Raw genomic sequence first — 22,389 nt, forward strand, 5'->3', positions numbered from 1 at the left:
CTCTCTGTGTCTCTCTGTCTCTGTGTCTCTCTCTGTCTCTCTCTCTCTCTGTGTCTCTCTCTCTCTCTCTGTGTCTCTCTCTCTCTCTCTGTGTCTCTCTCTCTCTCTCTCTGTCTCTCTCTCTCTCTCTGTCTCTCTCTCTCTCTGTGTCTCTCTCTCTCTCTCTCTCTCTCTCTCTCTGTCTCTCTCTCTGTCTCTCTGTCTCTCTTCCCCTCTCATAGACACAGCCAGTGAACAGAGGTGTCTGTCAGGTTGAGGTTCAGTAACGATGATACATGTCTGTTTTTCCAGAGAGCCAGAGAGTGGAGGAGTTCAGTCTGTGGTGGTCTCAGCCGACCCCCCTCTCGCCCCCATGACCAAGGTGAACACACACACACACACACACACACACACACACACCTTCCAAATAGATCAGGTCTGTGGTGGTCTCAGCCGACCCCCCTCTCGCCCCCATGACCAAGGTGAACACACACACACACACACACACACACACATAGATCAGGTCTGTGGTGGTCTCAGCCGACCCCCCTCTCGCCCCCATGACCAAGGTGAACACACACACACACACACACACACACACACACACACACACACATAGATCAGGTCTGTGGTGGTCTCAGCCGACCCCCCTCTCGCCCCCATGACCAAGGTGAACACACACACACACACACACACACACACACACACACACACACACACATAGATCAGGTCTGTGGTGGTCTCAGCCGACCCCCCTCTCGCCCCCATGACCAAGGTGAACACACACACACACACACACACACACACACATAGATCAGGTCTGTGGTGGTCTCAGCCGACCCCCCTCTCGCCCCCATGACCAAGGTGAACACACACACACACACACACACCTTCCAAATAGATCAGGTCTGTGGTGGTCTCAGCCGACCCCCCTCTCGCCCCCATGACCAAGGTGAACACACACACACACACACCTTCCAAATAGATCAGGTCTGTGGTGGTCTCAGCCGACCCCCTCTCCCCCCATGACCAAGGTGAACACACACACACACACACACACACACACACACACACACACACACACACACACACACACACCTTCCAAATAGATCAGGTCTGTGTGTTGTTACGTTGTTGTTGCTACCAGAGTGTCTGTGTGTTGTTGTTGTCTATAGGAATACCATGTTCCAGTGATGAGCCAACCCCAGTCTGACGGTCACTCCCTGCAGAGGACAGGTAACCCCCCCCCACTACCCCAACCCCAGTCTGACGGTCACTCCCTGCAGAGGACAGGTAACCCCCCCCCACTACCCCAACCCCAGTCTGACGGTCACTCCCTGCAGAGGACAGGTAACCCCCCACTACCCCAACCCCCTACCCCAGTCTGACGGTCACTCCCTGCAGGGAACAGGTAACCCCCCCCCCACTACCCCAACCCCCCACCCCAGTCTGACGGTCACTCCCTGCAGAGGACAGGTAACCCCCCCCTCCAATACCCCAACCCCAGTCTGACGGTCACTCCCTGCAGAGGACAGGTACCCCCCCACTACCCCAACCCCCTACCCCAGTCTGACGGTCACTCCCTGCAGAGGACAGGTAACCCCCCCCCCCCACTACCCCAACCCCAGTCTGACAGTCACTCCCTGCAGAGGACAGGTAAACCCCCCCTCCACTACCCCAACCCCAGTCTGACGGTCACTCCCTGCAGAGGACAGGTAACCCCCCCCCTCCAATACCCCAACCCCAGTCTGACGGTCACTCCCTGCAGAGGACAGGTAACCCCCCTCCAATACCCCAACCCCAGTCTGACAGTCACTCCCTGCAGAGGACAGGTAACCCCCCACTACCCCAACCCCAGTCTGACGGTCACTCCCTGCAGAGGACAGGTAACCACCACCCCCCCCCCCACTACCCCAACCCCCTACCCCAGTCTGACGGTCACTCCCTGCAGAGGACAGGTAACCCCCCACTACCCCAACCCCAGTCTGACAGTCACTCCCTGCAGAGGACAGGTAACCCCCCCCCCCCCCACTACCCCAACCCCCAACCCCAGTCTGACAGTCACTCCCTGCAGAGGACAGGTAACCCCCCCACTACCCCAACCCCCAACCCCAGTCTGACGGTCACTCCCTGCAGAGGACAGGTAACCACCACCCCCCTCCAATACCCCAACCCCAGTCTGACAGTCACTCCCTGCAGAGGACAGGTAACCCCCCACTACCCCAACCCCCTACCCCAGTCTGACAGTCACTCCCTGCAGAGGACAGGTAACCCCCCTCCACTACCCCAACCCCCAACCCCAGTCTGACGGTCACTCCCTGCAGAGGACAGGTAACCCCCCCTCCAATACCCCAACCCCAGTCTGACGGTCACTCCCTGCAGAGGACAGGTAACCCCCCCACTATCCCAACCCCAGTCTGACGGTCACTCCCTGCAGAGGACAGGTAAACCCCCCCACCCCCCAGAGACCTCCTCCTCCAACTGACGCTGTAGTATTTAACGGTGCTGTTGTCTTCCTAAAACAGGTCCTCCTCCCAGACTTTCTGAAGGACCATCCCATTGGGACAGGTACAGGTGTGTGTGTTTATCTGGGTGCTAACTGACTGGCTCAGTGATCTTTTGCCTCTGTTATGAAGTTTTAACATTTGACACACCTGACTAGTGATGTCACGTCCTGTTCCTGTCTCTCTCACTCTCCAGCCCCTCTGGTCGTGGGAGGAACCATAGCGACCGCGCCCCTCCCTCCCAGCCTCCGCCCACCAACGTGCCACCCCTTCTCTACAACCCTCCCTCCATTTTCTCCTCTCCTCTTCCCCATCCCCCAGGTGTCATACCCCCCCACTACCCCCCTCCCCACTTCCCCCCGGGGCAACAGCCCCCCTCCAGCTACTCCCTGCCCCCTCCTGGCTACCCCCCTACCCCAGGAGTCACCAACCCCCCCTGGGCGCCCCCCAACACCCAGCCCCCCCTCATCGGGAAGCCAATCCCCTCCTCTTCCTTCCTGTCCAAGGATGAGTTCTACAGACAACAGAAGAGGCTAAAGGATAAGTGAGTAAACTGACTGTCATTCTAACTGTCATTCCGATAGACTGACTGTCATTCAGACTGTTGTTCTGATGGACTGACTGAGGAGTTGATCTGTCAGGTCAGGACTGTCTCATCCTAACTGTCATTCCGATGGACTGACTGTCATTCAGACTGTTGTTCTGATGGAATGACTGTCACTGATGGACCGACTGTCTCATTCTGACTGTTGTTCTGATGGACCGACTGTCATTCAGACTGTTGTTCTGATGGACTGACTGTCATTCTGACTGTTGTTCTGATGGACCGACTGTCACTGATGGACTGACTGTCGTTCTGACTGTTGTTCTGATGGACTGACTGTCACTGATGGACTGACTGTCATTATGACTGTTGTTCTGATGGACTGACTGTCATTCTGACTGTTGTTCTGATGGACTGACTGTCATTCTGACTGTTGTTCTGATGGACTGACTGTCACTGATGGACTGACTGTCGTTCTGACTGTTGTTCTGATGGACTGACTGTCACTGATGGACTGACTGTCATTATGACTGTTGTTCTGATGGACTGACTGTCATTCTGACTGTTGTTCTGATGGACTGACTGTCATTCTGACTGTTGTTCTGATGGACTGACTGTCATTCTGACTGTTGTTCTGATGGACTGACTGTCATTCTGACTGTTGTTCTGATGGACTGACTGTCATTCTGACTGTTGTTCTGATGGACTGACTGTCATTCTGACTGTTGTTCTGATGGACTGACTGTCATTCTGACTGTTGTTCTGATGGACTGACTGTCATTCTGACTGTTGTTCTGATGGACTGACTGTCATTCTGACTGTTGTTCTGATGGACTGACTGTCATTCAGACTGTTGTTCTGATGGACTGACTGTCATTATGACTGTTGTTCTGATGGACTGACTGTCATTATGACTGTTGTTCTGATGGACTGACTGTCATTATGACTGTTGTTCTGATGGACTGACTGTCATTATGACTGTTGTTCTGATGGACTGACTGTCATTATGACTGTTGTTCTGATGGACTGACTGTCTCATTATGACTGTTGTTCTGATGGACCGACTGTCATTCCGACTGTTGTTCTGATGGACCGACTGTCATTATGACTGTTGTTCTGATGGACTGACTGTCATTATGACTGTTGTTCTGATGGACTGACTGTCATTATGACTGTTGTTCTGATGGACTGACTGTCATTATGACTGTTGTTCTGATGGACTGCTTGTCATTCTGACTGTTGTTCTGATGGACTGACTGTCACATTCTGACTGTTGTTCTGATGGACTGACTGTCATTATGACTGTTGTTCTGATGGACTGACTGTCATTCTGACTGTTGTTCTGATGGACTGACTGTCTCATTATGACTGTTGTTCTGATGGACCGACTGTCATTCCGACTGTTGTTCTGATGGACTGACTGTCATTATGACTGTTGTTCTGATGGACTGACTGTCTCATTATGACTGTCACTGATGGACTGACTGTCATTCTGACTGTTGTTCTGATGGACTGACTGTCATTCTGACTGTTGTTCTGATGGACTGACTGTCATTCTGACTGTTGTTCTGATGGACTGACTGTCATTCAGACTGTCGTTCTGATGGACTGACTGTCATTCAGACTGTCGTTCTGATGGACTGACTGTCATTCTGACTGTTGTTCTGATGGACTGACTGTCATTCAGACTGTCGTTCTGATGGACTGACTGTCATTCTGACTGTTGTTCTGATGGACCGACTGTCATTCTGACTGTTGTTCTGATGGACTGACTGTCTCATTCTGACTGTCGTTCTGATGGACTGACTGTCATTCTGACTGTTGTTCTGATGGACTGACTGTCATTCTGACTGTTGTTCTGATGGACTGACTGTCATTCTGACTGTTGTTCTGATGGACTGACTGTCATTCTGACTGTCACTGATGGACTGACTGTCATTCCGACTGTTGTTCTGATGGACTGACTGTCATTATGACTGTCGTTCTGATGGACTGACTGTCATTCTGACTGTTGTTCTGATGGACTGACTGTCATTCTGACTGTCACTGATGGACTGACTGTCATTCTGACTGTCGTTCTGATGGACTGACTGTCATTCTGACTGTTGTTCTGATGGACTGACTGTCATTCCGACTGTTGTTCTGATGGACTGACTGTCATTCTGGCTGTCGTTCTGATGGACTGACTGTCATTCTGGCTGTCGTTCTGATGGACTGACTGTCATTATGACTGTCGTTCTGATGGACTGACTGTCTCATTCTGACTGTCGTTCTGATGGACTGACTGTCATTATGACTGTTGTTCTGATGGACTGACTGTCATTCTGACTGTTGTTCTGATGGACTGACTGTCATTCAGACTGTTGTTCTGATGGACTGACTGTCATTCAGACTGTTGTTCTGATGGACTGACTGTCATTCTGACTGTTGTTCTGATGGACTGACTGTCATTATGACTGTTGTTCTGATGGACTGACTGTCATTATGACTGTGGTTCTGATGGACTGACTGTTGTTCTGATGGACTGACCGAGGAGTTGATCTGTCAGGACTGTCTGACTGTCGTTCTGAGGAGTTGAGTTTTGACACCTGTGTGCGATGTCATTCTACTCTGCTAATATGTATTGTGTGAGCGAATGGGGCTGGTGCCCGCGTGCTGCTCGACTGTTAGTCTCAGGTCAAGTCTGTTTTCCATCCGCCTCTTAGTTTATCATTTAAACTACGCCGGAAAACCTTGTTCAGCTTTTTACGGTGTTGCTTCTCTCGTCTTACTTCTCCTACCGTTGTCCAAATATCTTCCTCCTCCTGTCGTCCCCCAGCTCCGACTGTCGCTACGGTAACCGGGAAAAGTCCAAGCTGGATGAGTTCACCAACGACTTTGCCAAGGAGCTGCTGGAGTACAGAAAGATCCAGAAGGAGAGACGACGCTCTTATTCCAGGTATAATACTCATACAGAAGGAGAGGAGACTCTTACTCCAGGTATAATACTCATATAATACTGAAGGAGAGGAGACTCTTATTCCAGGTATAATACTCAAATAATACTGAAGGAGAGGACAGTCTTATTCCAGGTATAATACTCATATAATACTGAAGGAGAGGAGACTCTTATTCCAGGTATAATACTCATTACAGAAGGAGAGGAGACTCTCTTATTCCATGTATAATACTCATACAATACAGAAGGAGAGGAGACTCTTATTCCAGGTATAATACTCATACAGAAGGAGAGGAGACTCTCTTATTCCATGTATAATACTCATACAATACAGAAGGAGAGGAGACTCTCTTATTCCAGGTATAATACTCATACAGAAGGAGAGGAGACTCTTATTCCAGGTATAATACTCATACAGAAGGAGAGGAGACTCTCTTATTCCAGGTATAATACTCATACAGAAGGAGAGGAGACTCTCTTATTCCAGGTATAATACTCATACAGAAGGAGAGGAGACTCTCTTATTCCATGTATAATACTCATACAGAAGGAGAGGAGACTCTCTTATTCCATGTATAATACTCATACAGAAGGAGAGGAGACTCTCTTATTCCATGTATAATACTCATACAGAAGGAGAGGAGACTCTCTTATTCCAGGTATAATACTCATACAGAAGGAGAGGAGACTCTCTTATTCCAGGTATAATACTCATACAGAAGGAGAGGAGACTCTCTTATTCCATGTATAATACTCATACAATACAGAAGGAGAGGAGACTCTCTTATTCCAGGTATAATACTCATACAGAAGGAGAGGAGACTCTCTTATTCCAGGTATAATACTCATACAGAAGGAGAGGAGACTCTTATTCCATGTATAATACTCATACAGAAGGAGAGGAGACTCTCTTATTCCATGTATAATACTCATACAATACAGAAGGAGAGGAGACTCTCTTATTCCAGGTATAATACTCATACAGAAGGAAAGGAGACTCTCTTATTCCATGTATAATACTCATACAGAAGGAGAGGAGACTCTCTTATTCCATGTATAATACTCATTTACATTTACATTTAAGTCATTTAGCAGACGCTCTTATCCAGAGCGACTTACAAATTGGTGAATTCACCTTCTGACATCCAGTGGAACAGCCACTTTACAATAGTGCATCTAAATCATTAAGGGGGGGGGTGGTGAGAAGGATTACTTATCCTATCCTAGGTATTCCTTGAAGAGGTGGGGTTTCAGGTGTCTCCGGAAGGTGGTGATTGACTCCGCTGTCCTGGCGTCGTGAGGGAGTTTGTTCCACCATTGGGGGGCCAGAGCAGCGAACAGTTTTGACTGGGCTGAGCGGGAACTGTACTTCCTCAATGGTAGGGAGGCGAGCAGGCCAGAGGTGGATGAACGCAGTGCCCTTGCTTGGGTGTAGGGCCTGATCAGAGCCTGGAGGTACTGCGGTGCCGTTCCCCTCACAGCTCCGTAGGCAAGCACCATGGTCTTGTAGCGGATGCGAGCTTCAACTGGAAGCCAGTGGAGAGAGCGGAGGAGCGGGGTGACGTGAGAGAACTTGGGAAGGTTGAACACCAGACGGGCTGCGGCGTTCTGGATGAGTTGTAGGGGTTTAATGGCACAGGCAGGGAGCCCAGCCAACAGCGAGTTGCAGTAATCCAGACGGGAGATGACAAGTGCCTGGATTAGGACCTGCGCCGCTTCCTGTGTGAGGCAGGGTCGTACTCTGCGGATGTTGTAGAGCATGAACCTACAGGAACGGGCCACCGCCATGATGTTGGTTGAGAACGACAGGGTGTTGTCCAGGATCACGCCAAGGTTCTTAGCGCTCTGGGAGGAGGACACAATGGAGTTGTCAACCGTGATGGCGAGATCATGGAACGGGCAGTCCTTCCCCGGGAGGAAGAGCAGCTCCGTCTTGCCGAGGTTCAGCTTGAGGTGGTGATCCGTCATCCACACTGATATGTCTGCCAGACATGCAGAGATGCGATTCGCCACCTGGTCATACAATACATACACTCATACATACAATACAATACAGAAGGAGAGGAGACTCTCTTATTCCAGGTATAATACTCATACAGAAGGAGAGGAGACTCTCTTATTCCAGGTATAATACTCATATAATACTGAAGGAGAGGAGACTCTTATTCCAGGTATAATACTCATATAATACTGAATGAGAGGAGACTCTTATTCCAGGTATAATACTCATATAATACAGAAGGAAAGGAGACTCTTATTCCAGGTATAATACTCATATAATACTGAATGAGAGGAGACTCTTATTCCAGGTATAATACTCATACAGAAGGAAAGGAGACTCTCTTATTCCATGTATAATACTCATACAGAAGGAGAGGAGACTCTCTTATTCCATGTATAATACTCATTTACATTTACATTTAAGTCATTTAGCAGACGCTCTTATCCAGAGCGACTTACAAATTGGTGAATTCACCTTCTGACATCCAGTGGAACAGCCACTTTACAATAGTGCATCTAAATCATTAAGGGGGGTGGTGAGAAGGATTACTTATCCTATCCTAGGTATTCCTTGAAGAGGTGGGGTTTCAGGTGTCTCCGGAAGGTGGTGATTGACTCCGCTGTCCTGGCGTCGTGAGGGAGTTTGTTCCACCATTGGGGGGCCAGAGCAGCGAACAGTTTTGACTGGGCTGAGCGGGAACTGTACTTCCTCAATGGTAGGGAGGCGAGCAGGCCAGAGGTGGATGAACGCAGTGCCCTTGCTTGGGTGTAGGGCCTGATCAGAGCCTGGAGGTACTGCGGTGCCGTTCCCCTCACAGCTCCGTAGGCAAGCACCATGGTCTTGTAGCGGATGCGAGCTTCAACTGGAAGCCAGTGGAGAGAGCGGAGGAGCGGGGTGACGTGAGAGAACTTGGGAAGGTTGAACACCAGACGGGCTGCGGCGTTCTGGATGAGTTGTAGGGGTTTAATGGCACAGGCAGGGAGCCCAGCCAACAGCGAGTTGCAGTAATCCAGACGGGAGATGACAAGTGCCTGGATTAGGACCTGCGCCGCTTCCTGTGTGAGGCAGGGTCGTACTCTGCGGATGTTGTAGAGCATGAACCTACAGGAACGGGCCACCGCCATGATGTTGGTTGAGAACGACAGGGTGTTGTCCAGGATCACGCCAAGGTTCTTAGCGCTCTGGGAGGAGGACACAATGGAGTTGTCAACCGTGATGGCGAGATCATGGAACGGGCAGTCCTTCCCCGGGAGGAAGAGCAGCTCCGTCTTGCCGAGGTTCAGCTTGAGGTGGTGATCCGTCATCCACACTGATATGTCTGCCAGACATGCAGAGATGCGATTCGCCACCTGGTCATACAATACATACACTCATACATACAATACAATACAGAAGGAGAGGAGACTCTCTTATTCCAGGTATAATACTCATACAGAAGGAGAGGAGACTCTCTTATTCCAGGTATAATACTCATATAATACTGAAGGAGAGGAGACTCTTATTCCAGGTATAATACTCATATAATACTGAATGAGAGGAGACTCTTATTCCAGGTATAATACTCATATAATACAGAAGGAAAGGAGACTCTTATTCCAGGTATAATACTCATATAATACTGAATGAGAGGAGACTCTTATTCCAGGTATAATACTCATATAATACAAAAGGAGAGGAGACTCTTATTCCAGGTATAATACTCATACAGAAGGAGAGGAGAGACTCTTATTCCAGGTATAATACTCATATAATACTGAATGAGAGGAGACTCTTATTCCAGGTATAATACTCATACAGAAGGAAAGGAGACTCTCTTATTCCATGTATAATACTCATACAGAAGGAGAGGAGACTCTCTTATTCCATGTATAATACTCATTTACATTTACATTTAAGTCATTTAGCAGACGCTCTTATCCAGAGCGACTTACAAATTGGTGAATTCACCTTCTGACATCCAGTGGAACAGCCACTTTACAATAGTGCATCTAAATCATTAAGGGGGGTGGTGAGAAGGATTACTTATCCTATCCTAGGTATTCCTTGAAGAGGTGGGGTTTCAGGTGTCTCCGGAAGGTGGTGATTGACTCCGCTGTCCTGGCGTCGTGAGGGAGTTTGTTCCACCATTGGGGGCCAGAGCAGCGAACAGTTTTGACTGGGCTGAGCGGGAACTGTACTTCCTCAATGGTAGGGAGGCGAGCAGGCCAGAGGTGGATGAACGCAGTGCCCTTGCTTGGGTGTAGGGCCTGATCAGAGCCTGGAGGTACTGCGGTGCCGTTCCCCTCACAGCTCCGTAGGCAAGCACCATGGTCTTGTAGCGGATGCGAGCTTCAACTGGAAGCCAGTGGAGAGAGCGGAGGAGCGGGGTGACGTGAGAGAACTTGGGAAGGTTGAACACCAGACGGGCTGCGGCGTTCTGGATGAGTTGTAGGGGTTTAATGGCACAGGCAGGGAGCCCAGCCAACAGCGAGTTGCAGTAATCCAGACGGGAGATGACAAGTGCCTGGATTAGGACCTGCGCCGCTTCCTGTGTGAGGCAGGGTCGTACTCTGCGGATGTTGTAGAGCATGAACCTACAGGAACGGGCCACCGCCATGATGTTGGTTGAGAACGACAGGGTGTTGTCCAGGATCACGCCAAGGTTCTTAGCGCTCTGGGAGGAGGACACAATGGAGTTGTCAACCGTGATGGCGAGATCATGGAACGGGCAGTCCTTCCCCGGGAGGAAGAGCAGCTCCGTCTTGCCGAGGTTCAGCTTGAGGTGGTGATCCGTCATCCACACTGATATGTCTGCCAGACATGCAGAGATGCGATTCGCCACCTGGTCATACAATACATACACTCATACATACAATACAATACAGAAGGAGAGGAGACTCTCTTATTCCAGGTATAATACTCATACAGAAGGAGAGGAGACTCTTATTCCATGTATAATACTCATACAGAAAGAGAGGAGACTCTCTTATTCCAGGTATAATACTCATATAATACTGAAGGAGAGGAGACTCTTATTCCAGGTATAATACTCATATAATACTGAATGAGAGGAGACTCTTATTCCAGGTATAATACTCATATAATACAGAAGGAAAGGAGACTCTTATTCCAGGTATAATACTCATATAATACTGAATGAGAGGAGACTCTTATTCCAGGTATAATACTCATATAATACAAAAGGAGAGGAGACTCTTATTCCAGGTATAATACTCATACAGAAGGAGAGGAGAGACTCTTATTCCAGGTATAATACTCATATAATACTGAATGAGAGGAGACTCTTATTCCAGGTATAATACTCATATAATACAGAAGGAGAGGAGACTCTTATTCCAGGTATAATACTCATATAATACAAAAGGAGAGGAGACTCTTATTCCAGGTATAATACTCATACAGAAGGAGAGGAGAGACTCTTATTCCAGGTATAATACTCATATAATACTGAATGAGAGGAGACTCTTATTCCAGGTATAATACTCATATAATACAGAAGGAGAGGACAGTCTTATTCCAGGTATAATACTCATACAGAAGGAGAGGACAGTCTTATTCCAGGTATAATACTCATATAATACTGAAGGAGAGGAGACTCTCTTATTCCAGGTATAATACTCATACAGAAGGAGAGGACAGTCTTATTCCAGGTATAATACTCATATAATACTGAAGGAGAGGAGACTCTCTTATTCCAGGTATAATACTCATATAATACAGAAGGAGAGGAGACTCTTATTCCAGGTATAATACTCATATAATACTGAAGGAGAGGACAGTCTTATTCCAGGTATAATACTCATATAATACTGAAGGAGAGGAGACTCTTATTCCAGGTATAATACTCATATAATACTGAAGGAGAGGACAGTCTTATTCCAGGTATAATACTCATATAATACTGAAGGAGAGGAGACTCTTATTCCAGGTATAATACTCATATAATACTGAATGAGAGGAGACTCTTATTCCAGGTATAATACTCATACAGAAGGAGAGGAGACTCTTATTCCAGGTATAATACTCATATAATACTGAAGGAGAGGAGACTCTCTTATTCCAGGTATAATACTCATACAGAAGGAGAGGACAGTCTTATTCCAGGTATAATACTCATATAATACTGAAGGAGAGGAGACTCTCTTATTCCATGTATAATACTCATACAATACAGAAGGAGAGGAGACTCTCTTATTCCAGGTATAATACTCATACAGAAGGAGAGGAGACTCTTATTCCAGGTATAATACTCATACAGAAGGAGAGGAGACTCTCTTATTCCCGGTATAATACTCATACAGAAGGAGAGGGGACTCTCTTATTCCAGGTATTATACTCATACAGAAGGAGAGGAGACTCTCTTATTCCATGTATAATACTCATACAGAAGGAGAGGAGACTCTCTTATTCCATGTATAATACTCATACAGAAGGAGAGGAGACTCTTATTCCATGTATAATACTCATACAGAAGGAGAGGAGACTCTCTTATTCCAGGTATAATACTCATACAGAAGGAGAGGAGACTCTCTTATTCCATGTATAATACTCATACAGAAGGAGAGGAGACTCTCTTATTCCATGTATAATACTCATACAGAAGGAGAGGAGACTCTCTTATTCCATGTATAATACTCATACAGAAGGAGAGGAGACTCTCTTATTCCAGGTATAATACTCATACAGAAGGAGAGGAGACTCTCTTATTCCATGTATAATACTCATACAATACAGAAGGAGAGGAGACTCTTATTCCAGGTATAATACTCATACAGAAGGAGAGGAGACTCTCTTATTCCAGGTATAATACTCATACAGAAGGAGAGGAGAGACTCTTATTCCATGTATAATACTCATACAGAAGGAGAGGAGACTCTCTTATTCCATGTATAATACTCATACAATACAGAAGGAGAGGAGACTCTCTTATTCCAGGTATAATACTCATACAGAAGGAAAGGAGACTCTCTTATTCCATGTATAATACTCATACAGAAGGAGAGGAGACTCTCTTATTCCATGTATAATACTCATTTACATTTACATTTAAGTCATTTAGCAGACGCTCTTATCCAGAGCGACTTACAAATTGGTGAATTCACCTTCTGACATCCAGTGGAACAGCCACTTTACAATAGTGCATCTAAATCATTAAGGGGGGTGGTGAGAAGGATTACTTATCCTATCCTAGGTATTCCTTGAAGAGGTGGGGTTTCAGGTGTCTCCGGAAGGTGGTGATTGACTCCGCTGTCCTGGCGTCGTGAGGGAGTTTGTTCCACCATTGGGGGCCAGAGCAGCGAACAGTTTTGACTGGGCTGAGCGGGAACTGTACTTCCTCAATGGTAGGGAGGCGAGCAGGCCAGAGGTGGATGAACGCAGTGCCCTTGCTTGGGTGTAGGGCCTGATCAGAGCCTGGAGGTACTGCGGTGCCGTTCCCCTCACAGCTCCGTAGGCAAGCACCATGGTCTTGTAGCGGATGCGAGCTTCAACTGGAAGCCAGTGGAGAGAGCGGAGGAGCGGGGTGACGTGAGAGAACTTGGGAAGGTTGAACACCAGACGGGCTGCGGCGTTCTGGATGAGTTGTAGGGGTTTAATGGCACAGGCAGGGAGCCCAGCCAACAGCGAGTTGCAGTAATCCAGACGGGAGATGACAAGTGCCTGGATTAGGACCTGCGCCGCTTCCTGTGTGAGGCAGGGTCGTACTCTGCGGATGTTGTAGAGCATGAACCTACAGGAACGGGCCACCGCCATGATGTTGGTTGAGAACGACAGGGTGTTGTCCAGGATCACGCCAAGGTTCTTAGCGCTCTGGGAGGAGGACACAATGGAGTTGTCAACCGTGATGGCGAGATCATGGAACGGGCAGTCCTTCCCCGGGAGGAAGAGCAGCTCCGTCTTGCCGAGGTTCAGCTTGAGGTGGTGATCCGTCATCCACACTGATATGTCTGCCAGACATGCAGAGATGCGATTCGCCACCTGGTCATACAATACATACACTCATACATACAATACAATACAGAAGGAGAGGAGACTCTCTTATTCCAGGTATAATACTCATACAGAAGGAGAGGAGACTCTTATTCCATGTATAATACTCATACAGAAGGAGAGGAGACTCTTATTCCAGGTATAATACTCATATAATACTGAAGGAGAGGAGACTCTTATTCCAGGTATAATACTCATATAATACTGAATGAGAGGAGACTCTTATTCCAGGTATAATACTCATATAATACAGAAGGAAAGGAGACTCTTATTCCAGGTATAATACTCATATAATACTGAATGAGAGGAGACTCTTATTCCAGGTATAATACTCATATAATACAGAAGGAGAGGAGACTCTTATTCCAGGTATAATACTCATATAATACAAAAGGAGAGGAGACTCTTATTCCAGGTATAATACTCATACAGAAGGAGAGGAGAGACTCTTATTCCAGGTATAATACTCATATAATACTGAATGAGAGGAGACTCTTATTCCAGGTATAATACTCATATAATACAGAAGGAGAGGACAGTCTTATTCCAGGTATAATACTCATACAGAAGGAGAGGACAGTCTTATTCCAGGTATAATACTCATATAATACTGAAGGAGAGGAGACTCTCTTATTCCAGGTATAATACTCATACAGAAGGAGAGGACAGTCTTATTCCAGGTATAATACTCATATAATACTGAAGGAGAGGAGACTCTCTTATTCCAGGTATAATACTCATATAATACAGAAGGAGAGGAGACTCTTATTCCAGGTATAATACTCATATAATACTGAAGGAGAGGACAGTCTTATTCCAGGTATAATACTCATATAATACTGAAGGAGAGGAGACTCTTATTCCAGGTATAATACTCATATAATACTGAAGGAGAGGACAGTCTTATTCCAGGTATAATACTCATATAATACTGAAGGAGAGGAGACTCTCTTATTCCAGGTATAATACTCATACAGAAGGAGAGGAGACTCTCTTATTCCAGGTATAATACTCATATAATACTGAAGGAGAGGAGACTCTTATTCCAGGTATAATACTCATATAATACTGAATGAGAGGAGACTCTTATTCCAGGTATAATACTCATACAGAAGGAGAGGAGACTCTTATTCCAGGTATAATACTCATATAATACTGAATGAGAGGAGACTCTTATTCCAGGTATAATACTCATACAGAAGGAGAGGAGACTCTTATTCCAGGTATAATACTCATATAATACTGAAGGAGAGGAGACTCTCTTATTCCAGGTATAATACTCATACAGAAGGAGAGGACAGTCTTATTCCAGGTATAATACTCATATAATACTGAAGGAGAGGAGACTCTCTTATTCCATGTATAATACTCATACAATACAGAAGGAGAGGAGACTCTCTTATTCCAGGTATAATACTCATACAGAAGGAGAGGAGACTCTTATTCCAGGTATAATACTCATACAGAAGGAGAGGAGACTCTCTTATTCCAGGTATAATACTCATACAGAAGGAGAGGAGACTCTCTTATTCCAGGTATAATACTCATACAGAAGGAGAGGAGACTCTCTTATTCCATGTATAATACTCATACAGAAGGAGAGGAGACTCTCTTATTCCAGGTATAATACTCATACAGAAGGAGAGGAGACTCTCTTATTCCAGGTATAATACTCATACAGAAGGAGAGGAGACTCTCTTATTCCATGTATAATACTCATACAATACAGAAGGAGAGGAGACTCTCTTATTCCAGGTATAATACTCATACAGAAGGAGAGGAGACTCTCTTATTCCAGGTATAATACTCATACAGAAGGAGAGGAGAGACTCTTATTCCATGTATAATACTCATACAGAAGGAGAGGAGACTCTCTTATTCCATGTATAATACTCATACAATACAGAAGGAGAGGAGACTCTCTTATTCCAGGTATAATACTCATACAGAAGGAGAGGAGACTCTCTTATTCCATGTATAATACTCATACAGAAGGAGAGGAGACTCTCTTATTCCATGTATAATACTCATACAATACAGAAGGAGAGGAGACTCTCTTATTCCAGGTATAATACTCATACAGAAGGAGAGGAGACTCTTATTCCATGTATAATACTCATACAGAAGGAGAGGAGACTCTCTTATTCCAGGTATAATACTCATATAATACTGAAGGAGAGGAGACTCTTATTCCAGGTATAATACTCATATAATACTGAATGAGAGGAGACTCTTATTCCATGTATAATACTCATATAATACAAAAGGAGAGGAGACTCTTATTCCAGGTATAATACTCATACAGAAGGAGAGGAGAGACTCTTATTCCAGGTATAATACTCATATAATACAGAAGGAGAGGAGACTCTTATTCCAGGTATAATACTCATATAATACAAAAGGAGAGGAGACTCTTATTCCAGGTATAATACTCATACAGAAGGAGAGGAGAGACTCTTATTCCAGGTATAATACTCATATAATACTGAATGAGAGGAGACTCTTATTCCAGGTATAATACTCATATAATACAGAAGGAGAGGACAGTCTTATTCCAGGTATAATACTCATACAGAAGGAGAGGACAGTCTTATTCCAGGTATAATACTCATATAATACTGAAGGAGAGGAGACTCTCTTATTCCAGGTATAATACTCATATAATACAGAAGGAGAGGAGACTCTTATTCCAGGTATAATACTCATATAATACTGAAGGAGAGGAGACTCTTATTCCAGGTATAATACTCATACAGAAGGAGAGGACAGTCTTATTCCAGGTATAATACTCATATAATACTGAAGGAGAGGAGACTCTTATTCCAGGTATAATACTCATATAATACTGAAGGAGAGGACAGTCTTATTCCAGGTATAATACTCATACAGAAGGAGAGGAGACTCTCTTATTCCAGGTATAATACTCATATAATACTGAAGGAGAGGAGACTCTTATTCCAGGTATAATACTCATATAATACTGAATGAGAGGAGACTCTTATTCCAGGTATAATACTCATACAGAAGGAGAGGAGACTCTTATTCCAGGTATAATACTCATATAATACTGAATGAGAGGAGACTCTAATTCCAGGTATAATACTCATATAATACTGAATGAGAGGAGACTCTTATTCCAGGTATAATACTCATATAATACTGAAGGAGAGGACAGTCTTATTCCAGGTATAATACTCATACAGAAGGAGAGGACAGTCTTATTCCAGGTATAATACTCATATAATACTGAAGGAGAGGAGACTCTTATTCCAGGTATAATACTCATACAGAAGGAGGAGAGACTCTTATTCCAGGTATAATACTCATATAATACTGAAGGAGAGGACAGTCTTATTCCAGGTATAATACTCATATAATAATGGAGAGGAGACTCTTATTCCAGGTATAATACTCATATAATACTGAAGGAGAGGGCAGTCTTATTCCAGGTATAATACTCATATAATAATGGAGAGGACAGTCTTATTCCAGGTATAATACTCATATAATACTGAAGGAGAGGACAGTCTTATTCCAGGTATAATACTCATACAGAAGGAGAGGAGACTCTTATTCCAGGTATAATACTCATACTGAAGGGGAGGACAGTCTTATTCCAGGTATAATACTCATACAGAAGGAGAGGAGACTCTTATTCCAGGTATAATACTCATACTGAAGGGGAGGACAGTCTTATTCCAGGTATAATACTCATACAGAAGGAGAGGAGACTCTCTTATTCCAGGTATAATACTCATATAATACTGAAGGAGAGGAGACTCTCTTATTCCAGGTATAATACTCATATAATACTGAAGGAGAGGAGACTCTCTTACTCCATGTATAATACTCATACAATACAGAAGGAGAGGAGACTCTTATTCCAGGTATAATACTCATATAATACTGAAGGAGAGGAGACTCTCTTATTCCAGGTATAATACTCATACAGAAGGAGAGGACAGTCTTATTCCAGGTATAATACTCATATAATACTGAAGGAGAGGAGACTCTCTTATTCCATGTATAATACTCATACAATACAGAAGGAGAGGAGACTCTCTTATTCCAGGTATAATACTCATACAGAAGGAGAGGAGACTCTTATTCCAGGTATAATACTCATACAGAAGGAGAGGAGACTCTCTTATTCCAGGTATAATACTCATACAGAAGGAGAGGAGACTCTCTTATTCCAGGTATAATACTCATACAGAAGGAGAGGAGACTCTCTTATTCCATGTATAATACTCATACAGAAGGAGAGGAGACTCTCTTATTCCATGTATAATACTCATACAGAAGGAGAGGAGACTCTCTTATTCCATGTATAATACTCATACAGAAGGAGAGGAGACTCTCTTATTCCAGGTATAATACTCATACAGAAGGAGAGGAGACTCTCTTATTCCAGGTATAATACTCATACAGAAGGAGAGAGACTCTCTTATTCCATGTATAATACTCATACAATACAGAAGGAGAGGAGACTCTCTTATTCCAGGTATAATACTCATACAGAAGGAGAGGAGACTCTCTTATTCCAGGTATAATACTCATACAGAAGGAGAGGAGAGACTCTTATTCCATGTATAATACTCATACAGAAGGAGAGGAGACTCTCTTATTCCATGTATAATACTCATACAATACAGAAGGAGAGGAGACTCTCTTATTCCAGGTATAATACTCATACAGAAGGAAAGGAGACTCTCTTATTCCATGTATAATACTCATACAGAAGGAGAGGAGACTCTCTTATTCCATGTATAATACTCATACAATACAGAAGGAGAGGAGACTCTCTTATTCCAGGTATAATACTCATACAGAAGGAGAGGAGACTCTTATTCCATGTATAATACTCATACAGAAGGAGAGGAGACTCTCTTATTCCAGGTATAATACTCATATAATACTGAAGGAGAGGAGACTCTTATTCCAGGTATAATACTCATATAATACTGAATGAGAGGAGACTCTTATTCCATGTATAATACTCATATAATACAAAAGGAGAGGAGACTCTTATTCCAGGTATAATACTCATACAGAAGGAGAGGAGAGACTCTTATTCCAGGTATAATACTCATATAATACAGAAGGAGAGGAGACTCTTATTCCAGGTATAATACTCATATAATACAAAAGGAGAGGAGACTCTTATTCCAGGTATAATACTCATACAGAAGGAGAGGAGAGACTCTTATTCCAGGTATAATACTCATATAATACTGAATGAGAGGAGACTCTTATTCCAGGTATAATACTCATATAATACAGAAGGAGAGGACAGTCTTATTCCAGGTATAATACTCATACAGAAGGAGAGGACAGTCTTATTCCAGGTATAATACTCATATAATACTGAAGGAGAGGAGACTCTCTTATTCCAGGTATAATACTCATATAATACAGAAGGAGAGGAGACTCTTATTCCAGGTATAATACTCATATAATACTGAAGGAGAGGAGACTCTTATTCCAGGTATAATACTCATACAGAAGGAGAGGACAGTCTTATTCCAGGTATAATACTCATATAATACTGAAGGAGAGGAGACTCTTATTCCAGGTATAATACTCATATAATACTGAAGGAGAGGACAGTCTTATTCCAGGTATAATACTCATACAGAAGGAGAGGAGACTCTCTTATTCCAGGTATAATACTCATATAATACTGAAGGAGAGGAGACTCTTATTCCAGGTATAATACTCATATAATACTGAATGAGAGGAGACTCTTATTCCAGGTATAATACTCATACAGAAGGAGAGGAGACTCTTATTCCAGGTATAATACTCATATAATACTGAATGAGAGGAGACTCTTATTCCAGGTATAATACTCATATAATACTGAATGAGAGGAGACTCTTATTCCAGGTATAATACTCATATAATACTGAAGGAGAGGACAGTCTTATTCCAGGTATAATACTCATACAGAAGGAGAGGACAGTCTTATTCCAGGTATAATACTCATATAATACTGAAGGAGAGGAGACTCTTATTCCAGGTATAATACTCATACAGAAGGAGGAGAGACTCTTATTCCAGGTATAATACTCATATAATACTGAAGGAGAGGAGACTCTTATTCCAAGTATAATACTCATATAATACTGAAGGAGAGGAGACTCTTATTCCAGGTATAATACTCATACAGAAGGAGAGGAGACTCTCTTATTCCATGTATAATACTCATACAGAAGGAGAGGAGACTCTCTTATTCCATGTATAATACTCATACAGAAGGAGAGGAGACTCTCTTATTCCAGGTATAATACTCATACAGAAGGAGAGGAGACTCTCTTATTCCAGGTATAATACTCATATAATACTGAAGGAGAGGAGACTCTCTTACTCCATGTATAATACTCATACAATACAGAAGGAGAGGAGACTCTCTTATTCCAGGTATAATACTCATACAGAAGGAGAGGAGACTCTCTTATTCCAGGTATAATACTCATACAGAAGGAGAGGAGAGACTCTTATTCCATGTATAATACTCATACAGAAGGAGAGGAGACTCTCTTATTCCATGTATAATACTCATACAATACAGAAGGAGAGGAGACTCTCTTATTCCAGGTATAATACTCATACAGAAGGAGAGGAGACTCTCTTATTCCATGTATAATACTCATACAGAAGGAGAGGAGACTCTCTTATTCCATGTATAATACTCATACAATACAGAAGGAGAGGAGACTCTCTTATTCCAGGTATAATACTCATACAGAAGGAGAGGAGACTCTTATTCCATGTATAATACTCATACAGAAGGAGAGGAGACTCTCTTATTCCAGGTATAATACTCATATAATACTGAAGGAGAGGAGACTCTTATTCCAGGTATAATACTCATATAATACTGAATGAGAGGAGACTCTTATTCCATGTATAATACTCATATAATACAAAAGGAGAGGAGACTCTTATTCCAGGTATAATACTCATACAGAAGGAGAGGAGAGACTCTTATTCCAGGTATAATACTCATATAATACTGAATGAGAGGAGACTCTTATTCCAGGTATAATACTCATATAATACAGAAGGAGAGGACAGTCTTATTCCAGGTATAATACTCATACAGAAGGAGAGGACAGTCTTATTCCAGGTATAATACTCATATAATACTGAAGGAGAGGAGACTCTCTTATTCCAGGTATAATACTCATATAATACAGAAGGAGAGGAGACTCTTATTCCAGGTATAATACTCATATAATACTGAAGGAGAGGAGACTCTTATTCCAGGTATAATACTCATACAGAAGGAGAGGAGACTCTTATTCCATGTATAATACTCATACAGAAGGAGAGGAGACTCTCTTATTCCAGGTATAATACTCATATAATACTGAAGGAGAGGAGACTCTTATTCCAGGTATAATACTCATATAATACTGAATGAGAGGAGACTCTTATTCCATGTATAATACTCATATAATACAAAAGGAGAGGAGACTCTTATTCCAGGTATAATACTCATACAGAAGGAGAGGAGAGACTCTTATTCCAGGTATAATACTCATATAATACAGAAGGAGAGGAGACTCTTATTCCAGGTATAATACTCATATAATACAAAAGGAGAGGAGACTCTTATTCCAGGTATAATACTCATACAGAAGGAGAGGAGAGACTCTTATTCCAGGTATAATACTCATATAATACTGAATGAGAGGAGACTCTTATTCCAGGTATAATACTCATATAATACAGAAGGAGAGGACAGTCTTATTCCAGGTATAATACTCATACAGAAGGAGAGGACAGTCTTATTCCAGGTATAATACTCATATAATACTGAAGGAGAGGAGACTCTCTTATTCCAGGTATAATACTCATATAATACAGAAGGAGAGGAGACTCTTATTCCAGGTATAATACTCATATAATACTGAAGGAGAGGAGACTCTTATTCCAGGTATAATACTCATACAGAAGGAGAGGACAGTCTTATTCCAGGTATAATACTCATATAATACTGAAGGAGAGGAGACTCTTATTCCAGGTATAATACTCATATAATACTGAAGGAGAGGACAGTCTTATTCCAGGTATAATACTCATACAGAAGGAGAGGAGACTCTCTTATTCCAGGTATAATACTCATATAATACTGAAGGAGAGGAGACTCTTATTCCAGGTATAATACTCATATAATACTGAATGAGAGGAGACTCTTATTCCAGGTATAATACTCATACAGAAGGAGAGGAGACTCTTATTCCAGGTATAATACTCATATAATACTGAATGAGAGGAGACTCTTATTCCAGGTATAATACTCATATAATACTGAATGAGAGGAGACTCTTATTCCAGGTATAATACTCATATAATACTGAAGGAGAGGACAGTCTTATTCCAGGTATAATACTCATACAGAAGGAGAGGACAGTCTTATTCCAGG

At 43.6% G+C, this 22,389-nt stretch overlaps 1 protein-coding gene across 2 annotated transcripts in view; it reads left to right on the plus strand.

Annotated features, from left to right (window-relative positions):
• LOC135530745 (E3 ubiquitin-protein ligase RBBP6-like) overlaps positions 1-22,389 on the plus strand; it is a 75,173-nt gene that overhangs the window by 39,861 nt on the left and 12,923 nt on the right. For both annotated transcript variants that reach the window (XM_064958945.1, XM_064958946.1), the window contains exons 12-16: positions 292-361; positions 1,155-1,215; positions 2,505-2,553; positions 2,680-3,027; positions 5,846-5,965. In XM_064958945.1, the coding sequence (XP_064815017.1) occupies positions 292-361; positions 1,155-1,215; positions 2,505-2,553; positions 2,680-3,027; positions 5,846-5,965 (648 nt within the window). The remainder of the gene's footprint in view (positions 1-291; positions 362-1,154; positions 1,216-2,504; positions 2,554-2,679; positions 3,028-5,845; positions 5,966-22,389) is intronic.

The sequence above is a fragment of the Oncorhynchus masou genome, unplaced genomic scaffold (assembly GCF_036934945.1).
Source record: "Oncorhynchus masou masou isolate Uvic2021 unplaced genomic scaffold, UVic_Omas_1.1 unplaced_scaffold_1410, whole genome shotgun sequence".
NCBI lineage: Eukaryota > Metazoa > Chordata > Actinopteri > Salmoniformes > Salmonidae > Oncorhynchus > Oncorhynchus masou.